This window comes from Pectinophora gossypiella, unplaced genomic scaffold (assembly GCF_024362695.1).
Source record: "Pectinophora gossypiella unplaced genomic scaffold, ilPecGoss1.1 Pgos_49, whole genome shotgun sequence".
Classification (NCBI taxonomy): Eukaryota; Metazoa; Arthropoda; class Insecta; order Lepidoptera; family Gelechiidae; genus Pectinophora; species Pectinophora gossypiella.
This window is the reverse complement of record NW_026063259.1, coordinates 220,073-240,236: the sequence shown is the minus strand read 5'-3', so window position 1 is coordinate 240,236 and position 20,164 is coordinate 220,073. Positions and strand designations below refer to the sequence as shown.

Here is a 20,164-nt window from a genome sequence, read left to right as displayed (position 1 = left end):
GACTGGCGATCAAGGTCTCACAACGCCAGTCACAGTCACACTTAACCGCCAGTTTAAATATTAATTCACCAATTTCTCCACAGTCACAATACGCACAGTCACAACAATTACACCAAATCAAAACACGCAGTTTGTAGTTTATTTCTATATAACTTTCAATACCAAGTTAACACTTTTAGAGCAAAATTTTAATTAAATAATACGGAACGTACTCAAACACGTCAGGTCACTATAAACGCTCCCCGCGTCCCCATGATTAATGACGGTAGATTACAAATCACGTTGTAATTTAACGAAAGTTCATTTATTGCTTGGAGTGAGAAAATACAGCTTAAACCACGCAGCGTTAGCGTGTCTGCACCAATTCAAAACATTTTTAGACCAAAATACCAAGATTTGACGATGATGAAAACCGATTTGAAAACGCGGTTTGAATTATGATTGACACGTATTGCGGGAATATGTCTCGTCAATTTTGTTTTAAAATAAGAGAAATAGTACTTTCCAAGTTAACCTTAAATCAATTTCCTCATTATTAAAAATTAAAATACACCCAGCAATGAAGTCAATAACAATAAAGTTCCAGTATGAAAACGACTCACCGTAACAATAGTATTCAAATGCAGGTAGGCACAATTATCCTCGATCCTGACTCCATCCACGATTATTATCTTATCAGGATAATACGAGTATTTGAAACTTAGTTTCATCCTTTGTGGCCGTCTTTTTCAATATAATGGGTGGGCAGCAGGACGATCCTCTACTTCTGATGTTAGAGTACGAATATTATACTCTGATCCCAAGGTAACAGTGACCTTTGTGGAGGACGCATAGCGCCAGTTAAACAATGGCTCACTGTCACGGATTACTTTTATCGGATGTTCTCTGTACGGAGTTCGACACAAGAATGGTACAACTTGTGCGGCTCGCCTTCTTATAAGGGTTGTCCCCACTACCGTACCTTGCACGTGTGTCGTGAACAAGTGCAGGTGTTGTTTGTTTGCTAGCCGCACGTGTTGTTTACAGTTAACATAATATTTAGATTTTCAATATTTAGTCAAGTTTAGGGAGCAGGGGATTAGTTTTTTAAAAAGACAAAAATTAGATTGTACTTCACTAATTTACTTTTATTAACTATGTGAGACGTGCGTACAAAGTTGGATGCGCGACACGAATGTCAATTGTGCTTAAACTAGTCTTACGCTAAGTGCTTATCTATGCAGAGGTTCCAGGAATTATGCCACCCTTGATGTGCTGATCAAGCATTCACGGCTATAGTGCCTACAGTCCTTAAGGGCTGGGCTGACATAACTCCTCCCTCCTCAAGTTCGAAATCACCTGACGATTTAGAGTCACGATGATTTCGAAAAACCTTAAGTTTCCATAGGATGTAACTTACACAACTTAACGCTATAATTATATAAAGTACAATAGTTGCTAGACTAACACTATTCGTGTCTACGATTACGCTTTCACTATTTGTTTCACTGGTTGCACTAACACTTTTTAGATCACTAGAGAGTTGCTTGAGATTGTCCAAATTAACGCCCTTGATGTTAACACTTACTTCGGTACTAACGTTTATTTTCTGCAAGTCTGGTAAACTAGTTATTGGAGTAATTCTAAGACGGTTGTCAGCCATTGAAGATTGCCGCCGGTCTAACTTCAGGTCTTCGAAGTAGAGATCGCATCTTTCATCCGTAGTTAGAAGGTAAGTTCCTCGTAGCTGTATTCGATTGACGTCGGCCTGGCATTTCTCTGTCATGATGTGGTTGGTTCGGCTAAATATTATCCAATTCTTAGGTCCGATACGCTGAATTTTAACATCTTCTATATCTACGGCATGCAGCTTGCAGAGCGTCAGGTTATCTTCAAATTTCATCAAATGCTCGATACAAGTGGGCTCAGGGTAAGTAACTATGTCATCTTCCCCACACAGGAACTGTTCAGCAGCTATTTCCTCGCAGTGCTTGTCTAAGGGTAGGTATTTCAAACCATTCGCCAAAAGGTAAGGATATTTGGGTATTATTACTGATGTGAGATTTCGGATTGAATTGAATATAGGTATGGAATATAATTTGAAATAATTGTACATATAACCATCAGTTAGGGGAACATCCATTACAAACGTAATCTGATTTTTCTTAATATACGCCTTAACATTAAAAGTAGTTTCTATATTAACTAAATTATCTACACTAATAGGGTACACCAATTTATTGACCGTACTTATAGATTCTAAAACATTCAAGAGTTCGTCGGAGTTTAATATAGACTGATGAAGTACTGATACCTTACTTAGTGCCAGTGATGTTTCAATTTCACTTATCGTGAGATAAATTGAATAAAAAGTGTTCATGAATAAATGATACATGTTTAATACATATACCGCATAGATTGAATTATTTTCCTTAGTAGCTATGTGTTTAACTAACCTCTCTACTCGTTTGAGGCGTTCATCTATTATGAAAGAATTATTTTGTAGGGTTTCAGTATTGTTAATTATAGTATTCACCATTTTTAGAATAATAGACATTTGGTGTTCCCTTTTAATTTCATTTCCCTTCATTTGGGAGATCAATTTGTCATATCGTAAAGCATCATCGTGATCCAGGTTTCCGGTAATTACTTTGATCATAGAACCGAGAGGATTCAGAAGGCCTCTCCTAACTCTGCTAAATGGCATTATTTGTTTAAACTTTTGTATAGTTATGTTGTGCAAGTTTTGAGCCTGTAATTTAGCGTTATAAAACTCATTTTCATAAGGTTTATTATTATCAATCAGTTTATCGAATTCCTTAAACTTTTTAGAATGTAAAATGAAGTCATCTTCGATGCCACTTAGGTCTAACACCTTTACGATAGTCCATGTGCTCTCCTGTCGATGTGCCTGACCCAGTTTAACGGGTAAAATACCCGGGTTTTTATCTATGTCCTGAAGTTGTAGATTCTGCACGCCATGTATCAACATCGTCCATGTCAGGGCCAGCCAGCACCTGCGGAGGACGTTTAATATTTTTAATGGGTACCTTAGTTTCCCTTGTGCCTATACGTATTGGTACGACATTTCTAACCGGTTTGCCTATTACTATTGCCTTGTGATATCTATCCTTATCCTTTGCCTTTCTTTTATTGACGTCCTTAGCAAAAATTACATCACCTATTTCAAAGCTTGGTTCACCTTCACCACCCTTAACCTGTCTAGCCTTTTCCTTCTTTGCTAAAGCGTTTTCACATATGTACGCGTAGAGATATTTCATTCTTTTATTATGGTCCTTTATGAGTTGTTGAGTGAAAGACCTCTCAAAGTCACAATCGAAGACTTGACTCGAACAAGTGTGGCCAAAAACGACCTCAAAAGGCGTGAGATTTGTTGTTGTATGAATGGTATTATTGTAGGCCATTATGGAATAAGCCATGATGGATGCCGCGTCAGTACACTTCTGTTCATAACGAGCCAAACGATATATTTCTATTATAGTCGAATGGAAGCGTTCGACTATACCAGTTGAATTGGGATTATTGGGGGTGGAGATATGAAGTTTAATTTTGTGAAGATTCATAAGTTCCCTCATGAGTTCGTTATTAAACTCACTGCCCGGATCACTTGAAAGTTTCCGAGGTACGCCGTAAAATGAGAAATATTTCGTGAGGGCTCTTACGACCTCTGGGGTTGAACGGTTTGGGATTTCAAACGCCTGTGCGAGTTTACTAAAAGCATCAACAAGTGTTAAGTAGTGACTTCCATCTATTGAAAATATATCCATAAACACCTCCTGAAACGGAGCGTCCTGAGTTTGCGTAAGTTGCAGAGTTGGTTTTAACGGCTTTCTATCATATTTCATTCGGCGGCAGGCCTCGCAGCCGTTTATAACTGCAGCCACCGTATTAATCATGTTCTCCCAATAATAATTTCTACGAATTCTAGTTGAAGTCTCCTTGATGCCGCGATGACACGTGAGACCTTCGTGATATTTTTTTATAATAGCTTTTTGTTCTCTTTCATCTTCCACATACACTATCCGTTCAGTACACTCATAAAACTCTACCGTTCCGCGTTTAAACAGTTCAATTATAATTTTCGAAAAGGCTTTCCTCAATGTTTCATTTTCAAAATATACAAAATATTTAACTTTGGGTTTTATATATTCTTTTAAGAATTGTTTGATGATGTCGTCATCGTTAGGCAAGAACACTTCTATTATCTTTTGTTTTTTTCCAGAAAGGTCTTTAACTTGTATGGTGTTTTTAAACCATTGATAAATATGAATCTGGTTAGGCTTTGTGTCAATTGCTTCGTGGAGAATAGGGATGCCAAATGATTCCAACTCCAAACCCGAATGAATTGTATCCGTAGAGCTACCGTCTGAAATTATTGGGAACTCGGGCTCCGAGTCACGGTGTTCCAAGTTTTCTGATACGGTTAAAGTTTCTGAAGAATCAGAGATTGTTATTGTATCAGAATTATCACGTTGACGTCTTTTTGCTAGTTCAGAAACCCTGGCTTCAATTTGCTTCATGAATTCTCCTAGCTCGTCTTTCTTATCGACGTTTACTTTCATAGATGTATTATCGTTTTCGTTAGTCTCACTGTCGGAGTCTATAGCGTTAAGTTTTATACGCGAGAGGGAGTCGGCGTTAGCGTTCTGTTTGCCCTTTTTGTATTTAATATTGTAGTCAAATTCCTGCAACTTAAGACGCCAGCGCATTAATTTGGAGTTCGGTTCCTTTAGCGAGTCTAACCATTCTAAAGGTTTATGGTCGGTATAAATATCGAATTTATTTCCGTAGAGATAAGGCCTAAAATGTTTGGTTGCCCATATTACAGCGAGAAGTTCCTTCTCGATGGTACTATAACGTGACTCGGTGTCACTTAAGGTTCTGCTGGCGTATGCCACTGGCCTATCTTGACCAATGGGGCCTTGAGAAAGTACAGCTCCTAGGGCCACATTGGATGCGTCCGTTGTTAGTATATAAGGTTTTGTGAAATCGGGGAATTGTAATATTGGCGCGCTTGTAAGCAGTTCCTTACACCTTTCGAAAGCATCAATATATTTTTGATCAATAACGATTTTGTTACGCTTCTTGAGGCATGCCGTCAGAGGTTGAGTGATCTTCGCGAAGTCCTTGATAAATCGTCTGTAGTAACCGATAAGTCCCAAGAAACTTTTGATCTCAGTCGTTGTCCTGGGTAATGGATAGTTAAGAACTGCAGCGATCTTATCGTTATTAGGCATAAGACCGTCACTAGTGATCGTGTGGCCTAAATATTGAACCTCTTTTCTTAGGAATTCCGATTTGTCTAGTTGTACCTTGAGATTTGTCTGTCTAAGTCGGTCAAATACAGCTCGAAGTTGTTTAAGATGTTCTTGTAGACTGGTGGAAAACACAATTATATCATCCAGGTACACAAGACAATGTATTCCCTGTAATCCACGTAATACATTGTCCATAGTCCTTTGGAAGGTGGCTGGAGCCGTCTTTAGGCCAAAAGGCATCCTAAGGAATTCATAATGACCCGTTTGTGTACTGAATGCAGTTTTCTGTCTATCACTATCGTTTACTTCTATCTGGTGATAGCCGCTAGCAAGGTCCAGAGTTGTGAAATATTTACTTTTGCCTAGCTTATCGAAAAGGTCGGTGATATGGGGTAAGGGGTATTTATCGTCTATTGTCAAATCATTTAACCGCCTGTAGTCCACAACCATTCTGTACTTTACCTGACCAGAAGCATCCATTTTCTTAGGTACTAAATGTACAGGTGCGTTCCAGGGTGAATGAGACTCCTGTATGATGTTATCTTCTAACAGTTTGTCCACCTGTCTTCTAATTTCATCAGCCACAGCCGGTGGTTGTCTGTATGGTTTTGAGTAAACTGGATCTTCATTTTTGGTTCGTATGAAATGTTTTATCTGATTCGTGAATGTGAGCGGTAACTGCTCACAGTAAAATACGTCCTTGTAGTCGTGGCACAGCTTCTCGATGTTTGCCCGTTCCTCCGGGTTCATGTGTTCAAGTCGCAATTTGGACAAATTGTGTGTTAACAGTTCATCGGTATTTATATTATCTCTATCCTTAAGAAAATTTACATTATTTACCTTTGGAACGTATTCGGTAACCTCAAAAGGGGAAGTGACCACTATATCCATTGGGTCCTCTGAAGCGTTTTGTATCACCGTGGTTGCGTATCCCCTGACACAACTTACCAAAGCGTCAGGCATTCGCACGCCGTTGCAAAATTGTGTAAAATTTAATATTGCCTCACCTGAATACATGTTTGTTGGAATTTTCACTCTAATTTCCGCTCGCGGGGGTATTGTTAATACATAATTATCACAATGATGAATAATAGGTATATCAGTAAACTTGGTCTTCAGCACACCATCCTTGAGATTTATGATAGCGTCCATTGATTTTAAGAGATCGTTTCCAAGTAGTCCATCATAACGAGGATCGACCTCATATAAATAGAATTTATGTATCGCTGGACTTTTGAACGTAGTCATTAATGGGACTTCGATTACTTGATCATGGTGTGAACTAGCGTGGGTGCTTATGACTTCAAACGGTTCTTGGGAAATGTAATCCCGAAAGTACCGATAAGCCTTTTGTGGGCTAATAAATGAACGTGTACTACCGGTGTCTATCATAAATTTTGAATCGATCTCGGGTAAGTAAATGTATGGCAACTTCAATTTTATATCACAATTTAACTCTATTTTTTCCTCGCGCCTATCGAGGCGTGTACGTGAAAATTTCGCGTCTGCTTGTTATCATCTTGGTTGGAGTCGTATGCACTCATAGCGCATTCTGTCTTATCTGCACTCGCTTCCTCTAAGGCGAGCGTGGGCGTGCATTGTTCGTCTGTATCAAATGAACACGAATTATAATAATATGAAGAGTCTTCATTGTATGAGTTATACTCAGGTACGTAAGGGTCTTCCATATAATACGGGTAATCGGTTTCATAAAGTTCGGTTTCATTTACATGGAAGCTATGTTTCAAAGGGGGTGCGGTGCGCATGGTAACATCCGAGGGGAATGACGGTTGAGCAACTTGTTGTGGAGGTCTATAACCTTGTTGTTGACCGAATTGTTGAGGTCGCATAGGGGGTAACTGTTGTAAGCCTACTGGTCTATAGCCATAGGGTGCAGGGCGACCTGCTTGCGGGTTGAACTGCGGCCTGTATCCAAACTGTGTAGTCTGTACTGGACGATTTTGGAATTGATGCGGTATTGGAAATCTAGACTGGGGAATGCCAAATTTAAATTGAGGGATGCCGAATTTAAATTGATTTTGAGTATTTGTGTTTTGATTGGGCATAAAGGTTCGTGAACCAAAACCCTGGTTCTGAACAGGTAAATTATTGCCAAATTTGAACTGAGGTGTTGAGACAAATGAGGTGGATTGTTGCGGGGTAGGTACGAGGGGCGCTTGAGGCTTAGCAATCGCAGATGTGTTAGTTTTATTTTTAGCCTGATATTGTTCGTGAAAATTCACTTCCTCGAGTACCACGCTGAGGGCGTCCTCCAGCGTATTGGGTCCGTGGAGTCGTACAATCCTGACCATATTTTCCGGCAAGTTAAACAAGAAGACGTTAAGCGCCAATTTATTATAAATAGTAATTTTACTACTCCTCATTTGAACATCATCCAACAAGTTAACCTTAGCAATAAGGTTGGCCCTTATCGATTTCACACGGTTACAAAATTCTAAGTAAGTTTCACCTGTTTTTATCTTTAGCGATTCTAAAGTCATGGCAATGCACTCTTCACTGCGCGGATCCCCAAAGTGTATCTGCAGTAATTCCTTGAATTCCGCCCACGTCTCTACATCCGAACGCTCGCTAATCAACGCAGCTGCATTATCAGTAAGCCTGCTCGTGATTACTTGCATAACATACTCATTTTGAGCTTGATCACCTCGAAACCTTTCAATAATGTATTCACATTTCCTTAAAAATAAGTTTATGTGCCGTCCATCGCCATTAAACATAGGAATTATTTTAATAAATTCACTAGGAATGATCCTTAAATTGACCTCCGCCATGTCGGAAAATTGCTAGATTTACTTCGATCACTAAAATATTATATTACTTAATAGATTTTTATTTAAAAATGATGAATATCAATCTCAATGTTACAAGTAAGTATTACAATTTTCAATCTTAATACAGGTAAACTTAACTAAATTAACTAATTCAGATCACGTTTGAAATGAGAAAGGTTCGATCTCAAGTACACGTAGTAGGGATAGTAAGGAAGGCGAAAAGTTTTACTCACCATGCCCGAACGACACCCATCTCTGAATATATCCACTTCACAGTATAGTCCCGTAGTTGACAAATTTATTTGTTCGTAAGATTCGCTTAGTCCGTCGCTCCCGCACCTTTTTTCACAGCACCAGACGATTTTAGTCCAATTTTTACGCGAAATAGCGCGAGTAGCACGGGTAGAACAGCGAATCCTACCGGCTGCGCCAGTCAAGTTTAGGGAGCAGGGGATTAGTTTTTTAAAAAGACAAAAATTAGATTGTACTTCACTAATTTACTTTTATTAACTATGTGAGACGTGCGTACAAAGTTGGATGCGCGACACGAATGTCAATTGTGCTTAAACTAGTCTTACGCTAAGTGCTTATCTATGCAGAGGTTCCAGGAATTATGCCACCCTTGATGTGCTGATCAAGCATTCACGGCTATAGTGCCTACAGTCCTTAAGGGCTGGGCTGACATAACTATTTCGCTGTCGCGCTATCATATATATATAAATAAGCAGTTTTTTTTTACATGAATGCATATTGTACCATATTTGGCCAGTCAACTTAATACTACGTTACTGCATGTTGTACCAAATATGGTACACTGATATTATTGGGATTTTTCTCAGCTTTCCTAGTGTATTTAATTTTTTTCTTATTTTTCCTATGCTCTAAAAAGTACATTTTACCTAGTAAATTAATTTGAGCTTAATCAAAAAATCCATGCGGTAAAAGGTTAAGAAATGCTCATTCTTGTGCACTGAAATTGAGTACCTGGGGCGCGTGATATCTAATGGCGAAGTTCGACCCTCGCCGGGTAAGGTTCAAGCTTTAGTTAGATCTAGTCCGCCACGAAGTGTGAAGCAAGTACGCCAATTTCTGGGATTGGCAGGCTATTTCCGCAAATATATCCCAAATTACTTGACTAAGACGGCATGCATAGCGCGCTTAACTCGCAAGGAGGTTCCGTTTGTCTGGGAACATGAGCAAGAACTGTTTGTTTGTTTGTTTGCCTGCTTGCCTGCTTGCCTGCTTGCCTGCTTGCCTGCTTGCCTGCTTGCCTGCTTGCCTGCTTGCCTGCTTGCCTGCTTGCCTGCTTGCCTGCTTGCCTGCTTGCCTGCTTGCCTGCTTGCCTGCTTGCCTGCTTGCGTGCTTGCCTGGTTGCCTGCTTGCCTGCTTGCCTGCTTGCCTGCTTGCCTGCTTGCCTGCTTGCCTGCTTGCCTGCTTGCCTGCTTGCCTGCTTGCCTGCTTGCCTGCTTGCCTGCTTGCCTGCTTGCCTGCTTGCCTGCTTGCCTGCTTGCCTGCTTGCCTGCTTGCCTGCTTGCCTGCTTGCCTGCTTGCCTGCTTGCCTGCTTGCCTGCTTGCCTGCTTGCCTGCTTGCCTGCTTGCCTGCTTGCCTGCTTGCCTGCTTGCCTGCTTGCCTGCTTGCCTGCTTGCCTGTTTGTTTGTTTGTTTGTTTGTTTGTTTGTTTGTTTGTTTGTTTGTTTGTTTGTTTGTTTGTTACGTCATCATCCCCTATGTATAATGCTGACTACACCCCAACGCTGCACACGGCACTAATATATGACGCCATTGATGGCCTAGATTATTTCGCAATAGAAACTGGAAACTGCTGAAGCAGCGGCGCATCGGAAGCGCGTGTGACCTCGAAGACGAGCCCTGGGAACCACTTTGACACACGCATCGGTCGGGTCGAGTTGTGGATTAGTATTAAGTTAATTAAGTAAAACAGTGTATTTTTAAGTACATAAGTCATTGTTTGACGTGTATAGCACACAAACGGGTTCCCCGTGCTCCACTCCAACCCATCACTTCCTGGCAGAAACCTGATGTTCCCTTTGATACTGAAACAAAATATCTTTTGCTTACCTTTATAGGAAGGTAAAATAGACAAGGTGTTATGATAATACCGATATGTTTCAGAAAATTTATAAAGTGGTGTTTACCTGAAGGGCACAGCTAGATGTTATAGACCGGTGAGCATGAGACAAAGAAAACTCCCTTTGAATTCGTACAATGTATATTTTATAATATAATATTAAAGTACAACCATGGGCAGGTAAAAACCCTATGGAGGGAGACAGGTCGCGCTTTGGTCCGTCAGGTTAATTGCCACTCCGTAACAACCATGGGATATCACTATGTTTAAAACACTGTCCGTACACCTGTAGGCACCTCACTTACTCGAGGACCTCCGACTATCAGGCCTACCTGAGGCGTCCCGGTATACCGTACAGGGGTTGTGTTGAGGCCGGCTCAGGCCAGGGCGTGCTGGACGATGGCGGCGCAGCGGACCAACTGTTACGCAGCTGGCGGGCTGCACGTCCACCGGTCAACCTCGCAGTCCTTCACCGGGCCTTATCCGGAGTGTTGACAAAAGGAGAGGCGCGGCACATCCACATGCGCGCCGCACAAAGGAAAGCTTCGAAGTGCAAACAACCAAGGCAAGCTCCGCCGTAATGAAGCTTGAAATAACTTGCAAACGCAGAAGAAAACAGTAGGAATCTTCATTCACAAAACATTGTTGAAATCATCTGATCCAATCATAAACTTCTTCTTACATTAAACTAGCAAAACGTTAGACGTTAAAAACTTGCAAAAAAACGTTAAAACTTTAAAACGTTAAAAACTTAAAGAAAAAAAAACCCCATAGGTTCATCCGGGATAGTTGGGCATCGCTCGGATGAAACCTAAACCCACCCACTGGACCTTCGGCGATGGGATTTCAGTGATGTTGCATCTCGGTTAAGCTATTTCTATTAATCAAGACATCGGCTCTTGATGCCGCCGAAACATTGTGGCTTTAATTTGCCCACATTCGGGTTTCGGCAATGGAGTCTCCGGCGCTCTCGCGACGACCCCACTTTCCCAAAACCTGTCTCTCAGCTGAGCCAGCTGTCAGTCTGACACACGAACCAACAATGTTGCCAACCAAAATAAAATCTACCAAACCATAAATTCGCCGAATCAACGACAACAATCGATCGACTTGTTTGATCCCAAAATTTAAACAATATAATTATAATATATCAAAAATAAATGTTGCAGATAATTTTAATATACCAAATTTTGAAGAAAATAAAATAATTAAAAATATTCGGGCCCATCGATAACCCTGCAGCGCCATCTGTGATTTCCTGCGGGTAAAATATAAAAACAATGTTATATCGCCAGAAACCACAAGATGTCGCTACAAGGCTCGTTGGTCCGAAATGCTTCGTTACAATACCCCCCTACCCACGAGAGGTTTCGAACTGGGTGAGAAACACGGCTGCCCTCAGCCATAGAGCCTGGAGCGCACAACCAGTCTAAATTTAAAAAAAAAAAAAACTGTCTCTAAAGACGAGACGACAAAACAATTCTATGGACGTAACGAAGCACAACTCAAACTTATAAACAGCACAACCCTAAGCACAACAATTACCCCGACCTGTTATTCTTCACCATTCATTGATCACCTTTCACTTCTTTCATAAAGTAGCACCCAGTATCCATTTCACTGGATGTTACCCACAATCATACCCCTGTTGAGCTGACGACTCTCATAGTGTCACTCGATACCCCTATTCTAAAGACAAAGACAAAAAACAAAACAACAGTTGTTAGAGGCTTATTTAAGGAGTCACTACCCGCTCCGTCGAAAAGGGAAAATAAAACAAAGAGTAACCTAATAAGGTTCCCTAACTAAACTTAATTTACAACGGCTACTATAATGCCCATTAAAAAAATTTTGTTGACACGAGCAACGTAAATAATAAAAAACTATACTAAATATTTGGCTATAACCGCCTAAACAAAAAAACATAAAAACGCTATATTGAGCGTTCATAAAAACGCTGCGTTGCAGACGCTAGTGTGTATGGGCCTTATCAGTGCACCATAAACACACTAAAAAAAAAACATTAAACATAAAAACATTTATTGTTAAATGTAGTTATTTTAAAATCAAAAGACTACATAAAAAAAAACGTGTTTGTCATAAACAGGCTGTATAAATATACGTAGGTTGTTACTAGGTAGTTATGCCACCCCTAGCCCGAAGAACGGTGACAGTGCATGCTGCCTAGAACAGCATGTCAGCACATTCTGTAGACAGACCACCGCGGTGGCCTGACTCCCACGCTTTCCTCTTAGATTTAGCTAGAACTTTAAGTTAGCATTAAAATCATTCATGTAGCGCATCCGACTCTGTGCACATGTCTCGCCGTACTTTAAGTTTTATTTTAATATACATTTAACTAATTCAAATTCATTAGTTTCTTTTTAAAAATAGTGTCCCGCGCTCCCGAAACTTGACTGGCGCAGCCGGTAGGATCCGTGTCGTTACCGTGCGTGTGCTGCTTATAGGGCTCGAACTCGCCCTACGTGCGGTTTTTGGACTCAATATCGTCGTGTGTAAAAACTGTACCAGTGCAGTAAAGCGTCGGACCGGATCCTGCGAACCAAATAAATTTTGTCACACTTACGGGACACACTGAGTGTTCTAAGGCGACAGGACACTAAGGACATGGAAGCAGCCGGGGGTTGGTGAGTACGACTTTTCGCCTTCCTTCGCTTATCTTTGTTCCAATATTAATCTGAGATCGGACTTCTCTCAGTGATACGTACTCTGATTTTTTTACTAAAAATATAGAACTCAAAATCGTTCTTATTTTATATTTAAATAGTTACATTAATTACATTAAGATTATAGATAAGGTGTGTGCATGCTAGATTTAAGATTTTGTGTGATATAATTGATTTGATTGTGTTTTAAAATGGCGGAGGTCAATTTGATTCCGAGTGAATTTTCAAAAATTATACCCCTATTTAACGGAGACAAAAGACACCTGAATTTATTTATTCGTAAGTGCGAATATGTTATTGAAAAATTTAGAGGGAGCGATGCTCAGAATGCTTATATTATGCATACCATTACCAGCCGTCTTACTGATAATGCAGCGGCCCTTATCAGTGAGCGAGAGGACATCCGTACATGGGATGAATTCAAAACGCTATTGATTCAGCATTTCGGTGATCCTAGAACCGAAGAGAGTATAGCTATGCAATTAGAAGGTTTAAAAATCAAACCAAACCAATCCTATCATGAATTTTGTAACCATGTTCAATCGATTAGAGCAAACCTTATAGCTAAAGTTAATATAATAGATGACGAGAATATGCGGCAAAGCAAAATCACGATTTACAACAGATTAGCTTTAAATGTTTTTCTATTTAACTTGCCCGAGGAGATGCTACGCATTGTCCGATTAAAATCACCTGAAACATTAGAGGACGCCCTAAGTGTAGTGCTCGAGGAAGTGGATTTCCACGAACAATATCAGCGTAAAAATAAAACGAATAAGCCTCAAGTACCAGCAGTGCCCTTTAAATTTCCTTCTAATATATCTCATCCAAATATCCCTCAAAACCAAGGATTTGCTAAATACATAGGAAACATTCCTAACAATACTCAAACCAATTTTAAGTTTGGTATACCTGTTAACCGACAGTTCGGACCCCCTCAACAAAGTAACCAGCAGTTTGGCTATCGACCAAACTTACAAAATCAATATCAGCAGTTTGGTTACCGACCAAACCTACAGCAAAACAACCAACAATTTGGTTATCGCCCTATCCAACCCACCCCCTTTGGGTATAGACCACCTCAAGGCCTACAACAACTACCAGCGATGCGGCCCCAGCAGTTTGGACAGCAACAAACTATTAGACCTCCACAGCCAAATTTTTATTCCAAAAATTTTACTAATGATGTTTCCATGCGTACCGCTCCACAAAAAACAGGCCAAGGTTTTCGTGTAAATGAAACAGAATTATACAATGAGCATCCGATCGAATGTTTTGACACTTACACGGAGAGTTATCCCAGCCAGGCGGATCACTATCCGTATGCCTTCGATACGTATGAATGCGATGCGCCCACGCAAGACTACTCTTATCAATGCAATGATAAGGCGGAGCCACTAGATACGACTCGTACTCTCCATGGAGCGGAGGAGTCAAACGAGCAGCATGTTGAAAATTTTTACATACGGGCCTCAGTAGGGAAAGACAAATTATAGAAATAAATTGTGACGTCAAATTAAAATTACCGTACATTTATTTACCGGAAATTAACGCAAAGCTTATGATCGACACCGGTAGCACCCGTTCGTTCTTAAGCCCTCAAAAGGCCTACCAGTACTTTTTGCCACTAGTTATTCACGAACCGTTTGAAGTCGTAAGCACGCATGCCAGCTCAAGACATAATGAGGTTATTCATATTCCCCTAACACCAACTTTTAATACCACTGACCTTCATAAATTTTATCTGTATGAAGTAGACCCGAGATATGACGGTCTAATTGGTAATGACTTATTGACAAAAATTGAAGCCATTATTGACCTTAAAAATGCAGTACTGAAAACGAAAACCACAGACATCCCTATTGTTCACAATTTTACCGAGTACGTAATAAATCTTCCCCCACGAGCTGAAATGAGAGTAAAAGTGCCTACTGACTTATACTCAGGGCAAGCCATTTTAAATCATACAAAATTTTGTGATGGTGTGCGAATGCCTGATGCTCTAGTAACCTGCAACAAGGGTTACGCCACCACGGTTATTCAGAACACCTTAGAAAAGGGAATTGACATTGTTGTAACAGCCCCATTTCCGACAGCAGAATATAAAACAATTGATAATGACGTAAATTTTACAAGCGACGAGACACGCACCAGTGACATTTACTATGACAGCATACTTTTACAAAATTTGACAAAACTAAGACTGGACCATATGAGTACTGAAGAACGTGACTGTATTGTTCGTCTATGCAAAGAATATAAAGATATATTCTACAGCGATCAACTGCCACTGTCATTTTCTAGTCAAGTTAAGCACTTTATACGTACAAAAAATGAAGACCCAGTTTATACAAGACCTTATAGACAACCTCCTTTCCAATCTGAAGAAATTAAAAGACAAGTTGAAAAACTTTTACAGGACAATGTTATACGCGAATCCCACTCTCCTTGGAGTTCCCCGGTACATTTAGTGCCCAAAAAACGAGACGCCTCAGGTGAGATAAAATATAGGATGGTTATAGACTACAGACGTTTAAATGACTTGACAGTCGATGACAAATACCCCTTGCCGAATATAAACGATATCTTTGACAAACTTGGAAAGAGTTCTTACTTCACTACACTAGATCTTGCTAGTGGGTACCACCAGATTGAAGTGAATGAGGAGGACAGGCAAAAAACAGCTTTCAGTACGCAATTTGGCCACTATGAGTTCCTCCGCATGCCTTTTGGACTTAAAACCGCTCCAGCAACTTTTCAAAGAGCAATGGACAATGTGTTACGCGGGTTACAAGGCATCCATTGTTTGGTGTATTTGGATGATATAATTATATTTTCGGCCAGCTTACAGGAACACTTGGACAAATTACGAACTGTATTTGACAGACTGCGAAAGACTAATCTCAAGGTTCAGCTCGATAAATCTGAGTTCCTGAGAAAAGAAGTGCTTTATTTGGGACATACTATAACAAAAGACGGACTAAGACCCAATAATGATAAAATCACAGCAATTCAAAATTATCCTCTCCCCAAAACGACCACTGAAATCAAAAGCTTTTTAGGCTTAGTGGGATACTATCGACGATTTATTAAAGACTTTGCAAAATTGACACAACCATTAACAGCGTGTTTAAAAAAGCGAAACAGAATTACAATTGATCAGAAATATATTGAAGCTTTCGAGAAATGTAAAGAGCTCCTTACGAGTGCACCTTTGTTATAGTTTCCAGATCCTACTAAACCGTACATACTTACGACAGACGCTTCTGCAGTAGCTTTAGGCGCTGTACTTTCACAGGGCCCCATAGGACAAGACCAACCTATTGCGTACGCTAGTAGAACATTAAGCGACACTGAAACACGATACAGCACAATAGAGCGAGAGCTACTAGCCATAATTTGGGCCGTAAAACATTTTAGGCCATATCTTTATGGTCATAAATTTCGTATTTATACAGACCATAGACCACTTGCATGGCTCTATTCACTTAAAGATCCGAATAGCAAGTTGACTCGCTGGAGACTACGACTCCAAGAGTACGACTTTGAGGTTATCCATAAGAGCGGAAAGCAAAACACAAACGCTGATGCTCTCTCTCGCATAAAGATTAATGCTTTAGACTCTGACGATGACAATGACCGAGAATCCATGGTGGTTAACGTTGACGATGACCTAAAATCATTTATGAAAGAAATTGATGACAGAGTGGCTCAGTTAGGAAAAGAAAAGGATAATTCTGGCACCATAACTATTTCTGACTCATCGGCTACTATGACAATATCCGACATTGAAGAAATGGACTATCCTATTGTCTCTGACAAAAGTTCAACTGAAACAGCTCATTCGGGAACAGAACTCGAATCCCATGGTATTCCTATTCTACACGAGGCGATTGATACAAAGCCAAACCAAATTTTAGTCTACCAGTGGTTTAGGAACGAACTCCAAGTAAAAAATCTGTCTAACAAAAAGCAAAAAATTTTAGAAATCTTTTTACCCACAAACAATGACGAGTTAATAAAGAAATTTCTGAAGGAATACATCAGGCCAAATATTAAATATTTCATTTACTTTGAAAAGGAGACACACAGAAGGGATTTTTCGAAAATTATTATAGAATTGTTCAAGAAGGGATCGGTTGACTTCTATGAATGCACTGAAAGAGTGATTAATGTGGAAGATGAGAGAGAACAGAGAGCAATCATCGCCAAATACCATGAAGGAGCAACGTGCCATCGTGGTATCAAAGAAACTGCAGTCCGGATACGAAGAAACTACTATTGGGAAAATATGATGGAGATAACAGCAGCAGTCATCAACGCTTGCGAAGCGTGCAGGAAAATGAAATATGATAGAAAACCTCTTAAACCCGTATTACAACTTACGCAGACTCAAAATTCGCCATTTCAAGAGCTATTTATAGACCTTTTCTGTATTGAAGGAGTCTACTACCTAACACTTGTTGATGCTTTTAGTAGATTAGGTCAAGCGATCGAAATATCAAATCGTTCCACTCCCGAAGTTGTACGTGCTCTAATGAAGTATTTTACCTTTTATGGAATTCCAAAAAAAATATCTAGTGATCCAGGGACTGAATTTAATAACGAGTTAATGAAAGAGTTTATGGCCCTACATAAAATTGAACTTCACATTACTACGCCAAACAATCCAAATTCGACAGGCATAGTAGAACGATTTCATTCGACCTTAATAGACATTTACCGTCTTGCCAAATATGACCAAAAATATACTGATGCAGCCTCCATAATGACTTATTCTATTCTAGCTTATAATAACACCATTCATTCTACGACAGGCCTCGCACCCTTTGAAATAGTTTTCGGTCACACCAGTGTTAATCAGGCGTTTGATATAAATTTTGAAAAAACATATACCCAACAATTGCTAAAAGATCATCACAAGCGCATGAAATATTTATACAATTACATTAGTAAGGACATGTTAGAAAAGAAGGAAAAAATTAGGAAACAGAAAGGTGGCGAAGCTGTACCAAATTTAGAAGTAGGCGACATTATATTCAGTAAAGATATTAACACACGAAAAAGTAAAGATAAGGCCCGGTATCAAAAGGTAAAGGTAATAGGTCCAACAGATAGAAATGTCGTACCCGTACAAAGAGGCGCCAAGGAAACAAGGATTCCAATTAAAAATGTTAAACGTCCTCCACAGGTGGTGCTTAAGCCTGATGGTTCTGTACCTTCAGATGAGCCACAGCCTTCAACTTCAAAACATTAAGGACAACCCCGGGATATTGCCTGTCAAGTTGGGACAAGCATATCGACAAGAAGATAAATGGACAGTTATTAAAGTTTTAGATTTGAATGATATAAAGGAAACCCTTAAATTTAACGTTAATAAGTTTTTAGAGTTTGATAAATTGGTAGATGTTAATAAACCTTTTTCACATGAGTTTTATAATATAAGGTTACACGCGTATGATTTGTATAATATAACCATTAACAAATTCAGGCAACTTGTTCCGTCTAGCAGATTTAAGAGAGGCATCCTAAACCCTCTTGGTTCTTTAATAAAAGTAGTCACAGGGAATCTAGACCATGAAGACGCGATTAAATATGACAAATTGATCTCTGAACTTAAAGGCAATCAAATACATACAGAAAAGAAATTAATTATTGTATCTAAAATGTTAGATGGTTTAATAAATAGCACCGAGACATTACATAATAACACGTTAATATTAGACGAACGTCTTAAACGTATAGAAAAAATTGTTAAATACATAGCATCGAAAGAAAATAACTCCGTTTATAATACATATATGTTAAGCTTGTTCAAACTGTTCATTGGAAACTTCAGAACTATATACTTGACTATTAGTGAAATTGAAACTGTTTTAGCCTTGAGTAAAGTCTCAGTGTTACACCAATCCATCATAAATTCAGATGAGTTTCTCAAAATACTGGAATCTGTAGCCAAGTATGATAATTTAGTATATCCTGTAAACCTAAATAACTTGATAAAAATTGAAAAAACTATAGTTGTTAAGTCATATATGAAAGAAAATCAGATTACGTTCATTTTAGAAATTCCTTTAATAGATGGAAATATTTATAATTATTTTAAAATTTATTCATTACCCATGTTTAAGCCATCAACAAACCTTACCTATGTTATAATTCCTAAATATCCTTACCTTTTGGCGAAAGGTCCGAAATACCACCCCATCAACAGTCCCTGCGACGAGCTAGCCCCGGGACAGTTCCTGTGCAAGGAGAATGACCAGGTTATTTATCCTGAACGAACCTGTGTTGAGCAGCTGATGCGGTTTCATTCTAATCTCACCCTCTGCAGAGTTTACCCTGTCCACGTGGAAGATATCAAGATCCAGAGGATCGATCCTGCCAATTGGATTGTCTACACCAGGAGCAGCCAAATACTTACTGAAAAATGTAATGACGACACAATCAAAAGACAGATTCAGGGTACTTACCTTATTTCCAATGCTGAAGACTGCGAACTCTACATAGAGAACTTTAAATTAAACCGCCGGAGGTCCATTGCTGCCGATTTCCATTTCAAGGTTACACCCGTAATTGGTTTACCTAAGCCCGACTTCCTGAAGATGAACGTTACCACGGAATTATCTAAGGTGGACATTAAAGGCGTGTCTTTGGATAACTTGAAGCATCTCTCTAACGTATTAAACAGTGAAAGGTTTAACAGTGATATCAGTGAAAGTGAAATAATAGACACTCGTAGTGTGAGCTTAGCTACTATATTCCTTTATGTAATCTTAATTATAAGTATCATTACTATTATTATATGGAAATTTAAAGTTTTCAATTTTACACGAAATCACCAAGACTCAAAATCGTCGGATGATTTCGTGCTTGAGGAGGGAGGAGTTATGCCACCCCTAGCCCGAAGAACGGTGACAGTGCATGCTGCCTAGAACAGCATGTCAGCACATTCTGTAGACAGACCACCGCGGTGGCCTGACTCCCACGCTTTCCTCTTAGATTTAGCTAGAACTTTAAGTTAGCATTAAAATCATTCATGTAGCGCATCCGACTCTGTGCACATGTCTCGCCGTACTTTAAGTTTTATTTTAATATACATTTAACTAATTCAAATTCATTAGTTTCTTTTTAAAAATAGTGTCCCGCGCTCCCGAAACTTGACTAGGTCCTAATGACACAAGTAAACACACCAAAGTTTTATTTTTCTAAATTAAAATGTTATGAAAGCTAATTATGAAAAGGAAAAATACTGTAGCTTTCTTTATAAATGTAAATTTAGAAATTGAGCCAAATATACTGATCCAAGCCGGAAAAAATTGTTTTAAAAAAAAAATA

General features: G+C 39.4%; 1 protein-coding gene and 1 long non-coding RNA gene across 2 annotated transcripts in view; one reads left to right on the top strand and one right to left on the bottom strand.

The window, feature by feature from the left end:
- LOC126381396 (uncharacterized) overlaps positions 1-11,528 on the bottom strand; it is a 36,433-nt gene extending 24,905 nt beyond the window's left edge. Inside the window, exon 1 of the long non-coding RNA XR_007568801.1 lies at positions 11,136-11,528. This is a non-coding gene — a long non-coding RNA (uncharacterized LOC126381396). The remainder of the gene's footprint in view (positions 1-11,135) is intronic.
- Positions 11,529-12,299: 771 nt separating this feature from the next.
- On the top strand, positions 12,300-19,909 carry LOC126381388 (uncharacterized). Its single transcript, XM_050030873.1, has 2 exons — positions 12,300-12,787; positions 18,018-19,909. Exons 1-2 carry the CDS (start codon positions 12,768-12,770, stop codon positions 19,759-19,761), a joined length of 1,764 nt encoding a protein of 587 aa, XP_049886830.1. The 5' UTR covers positions 12,300-12,767; the 3' UTR covers positions 19,762-19,909.
- Positions 19,910-20,164: the final 255 nt, after the last annotated feature.

Excerpts from the sequence above, each read along its gene's own strand:
- LOC126381388 (XM_050030873.1), top strand. The coding sequence starts at position 12,768 with ATGGAAGCAGCCGGGGGTTG. Across the intron at positions 12,788-18,017 it reads ATGGAAGCAGCCGGGGGTTG|GTGGTGCTTAAGCCTGATGG; the intron begins GTGAGTACGACT and ends CGTCCTCCACAG.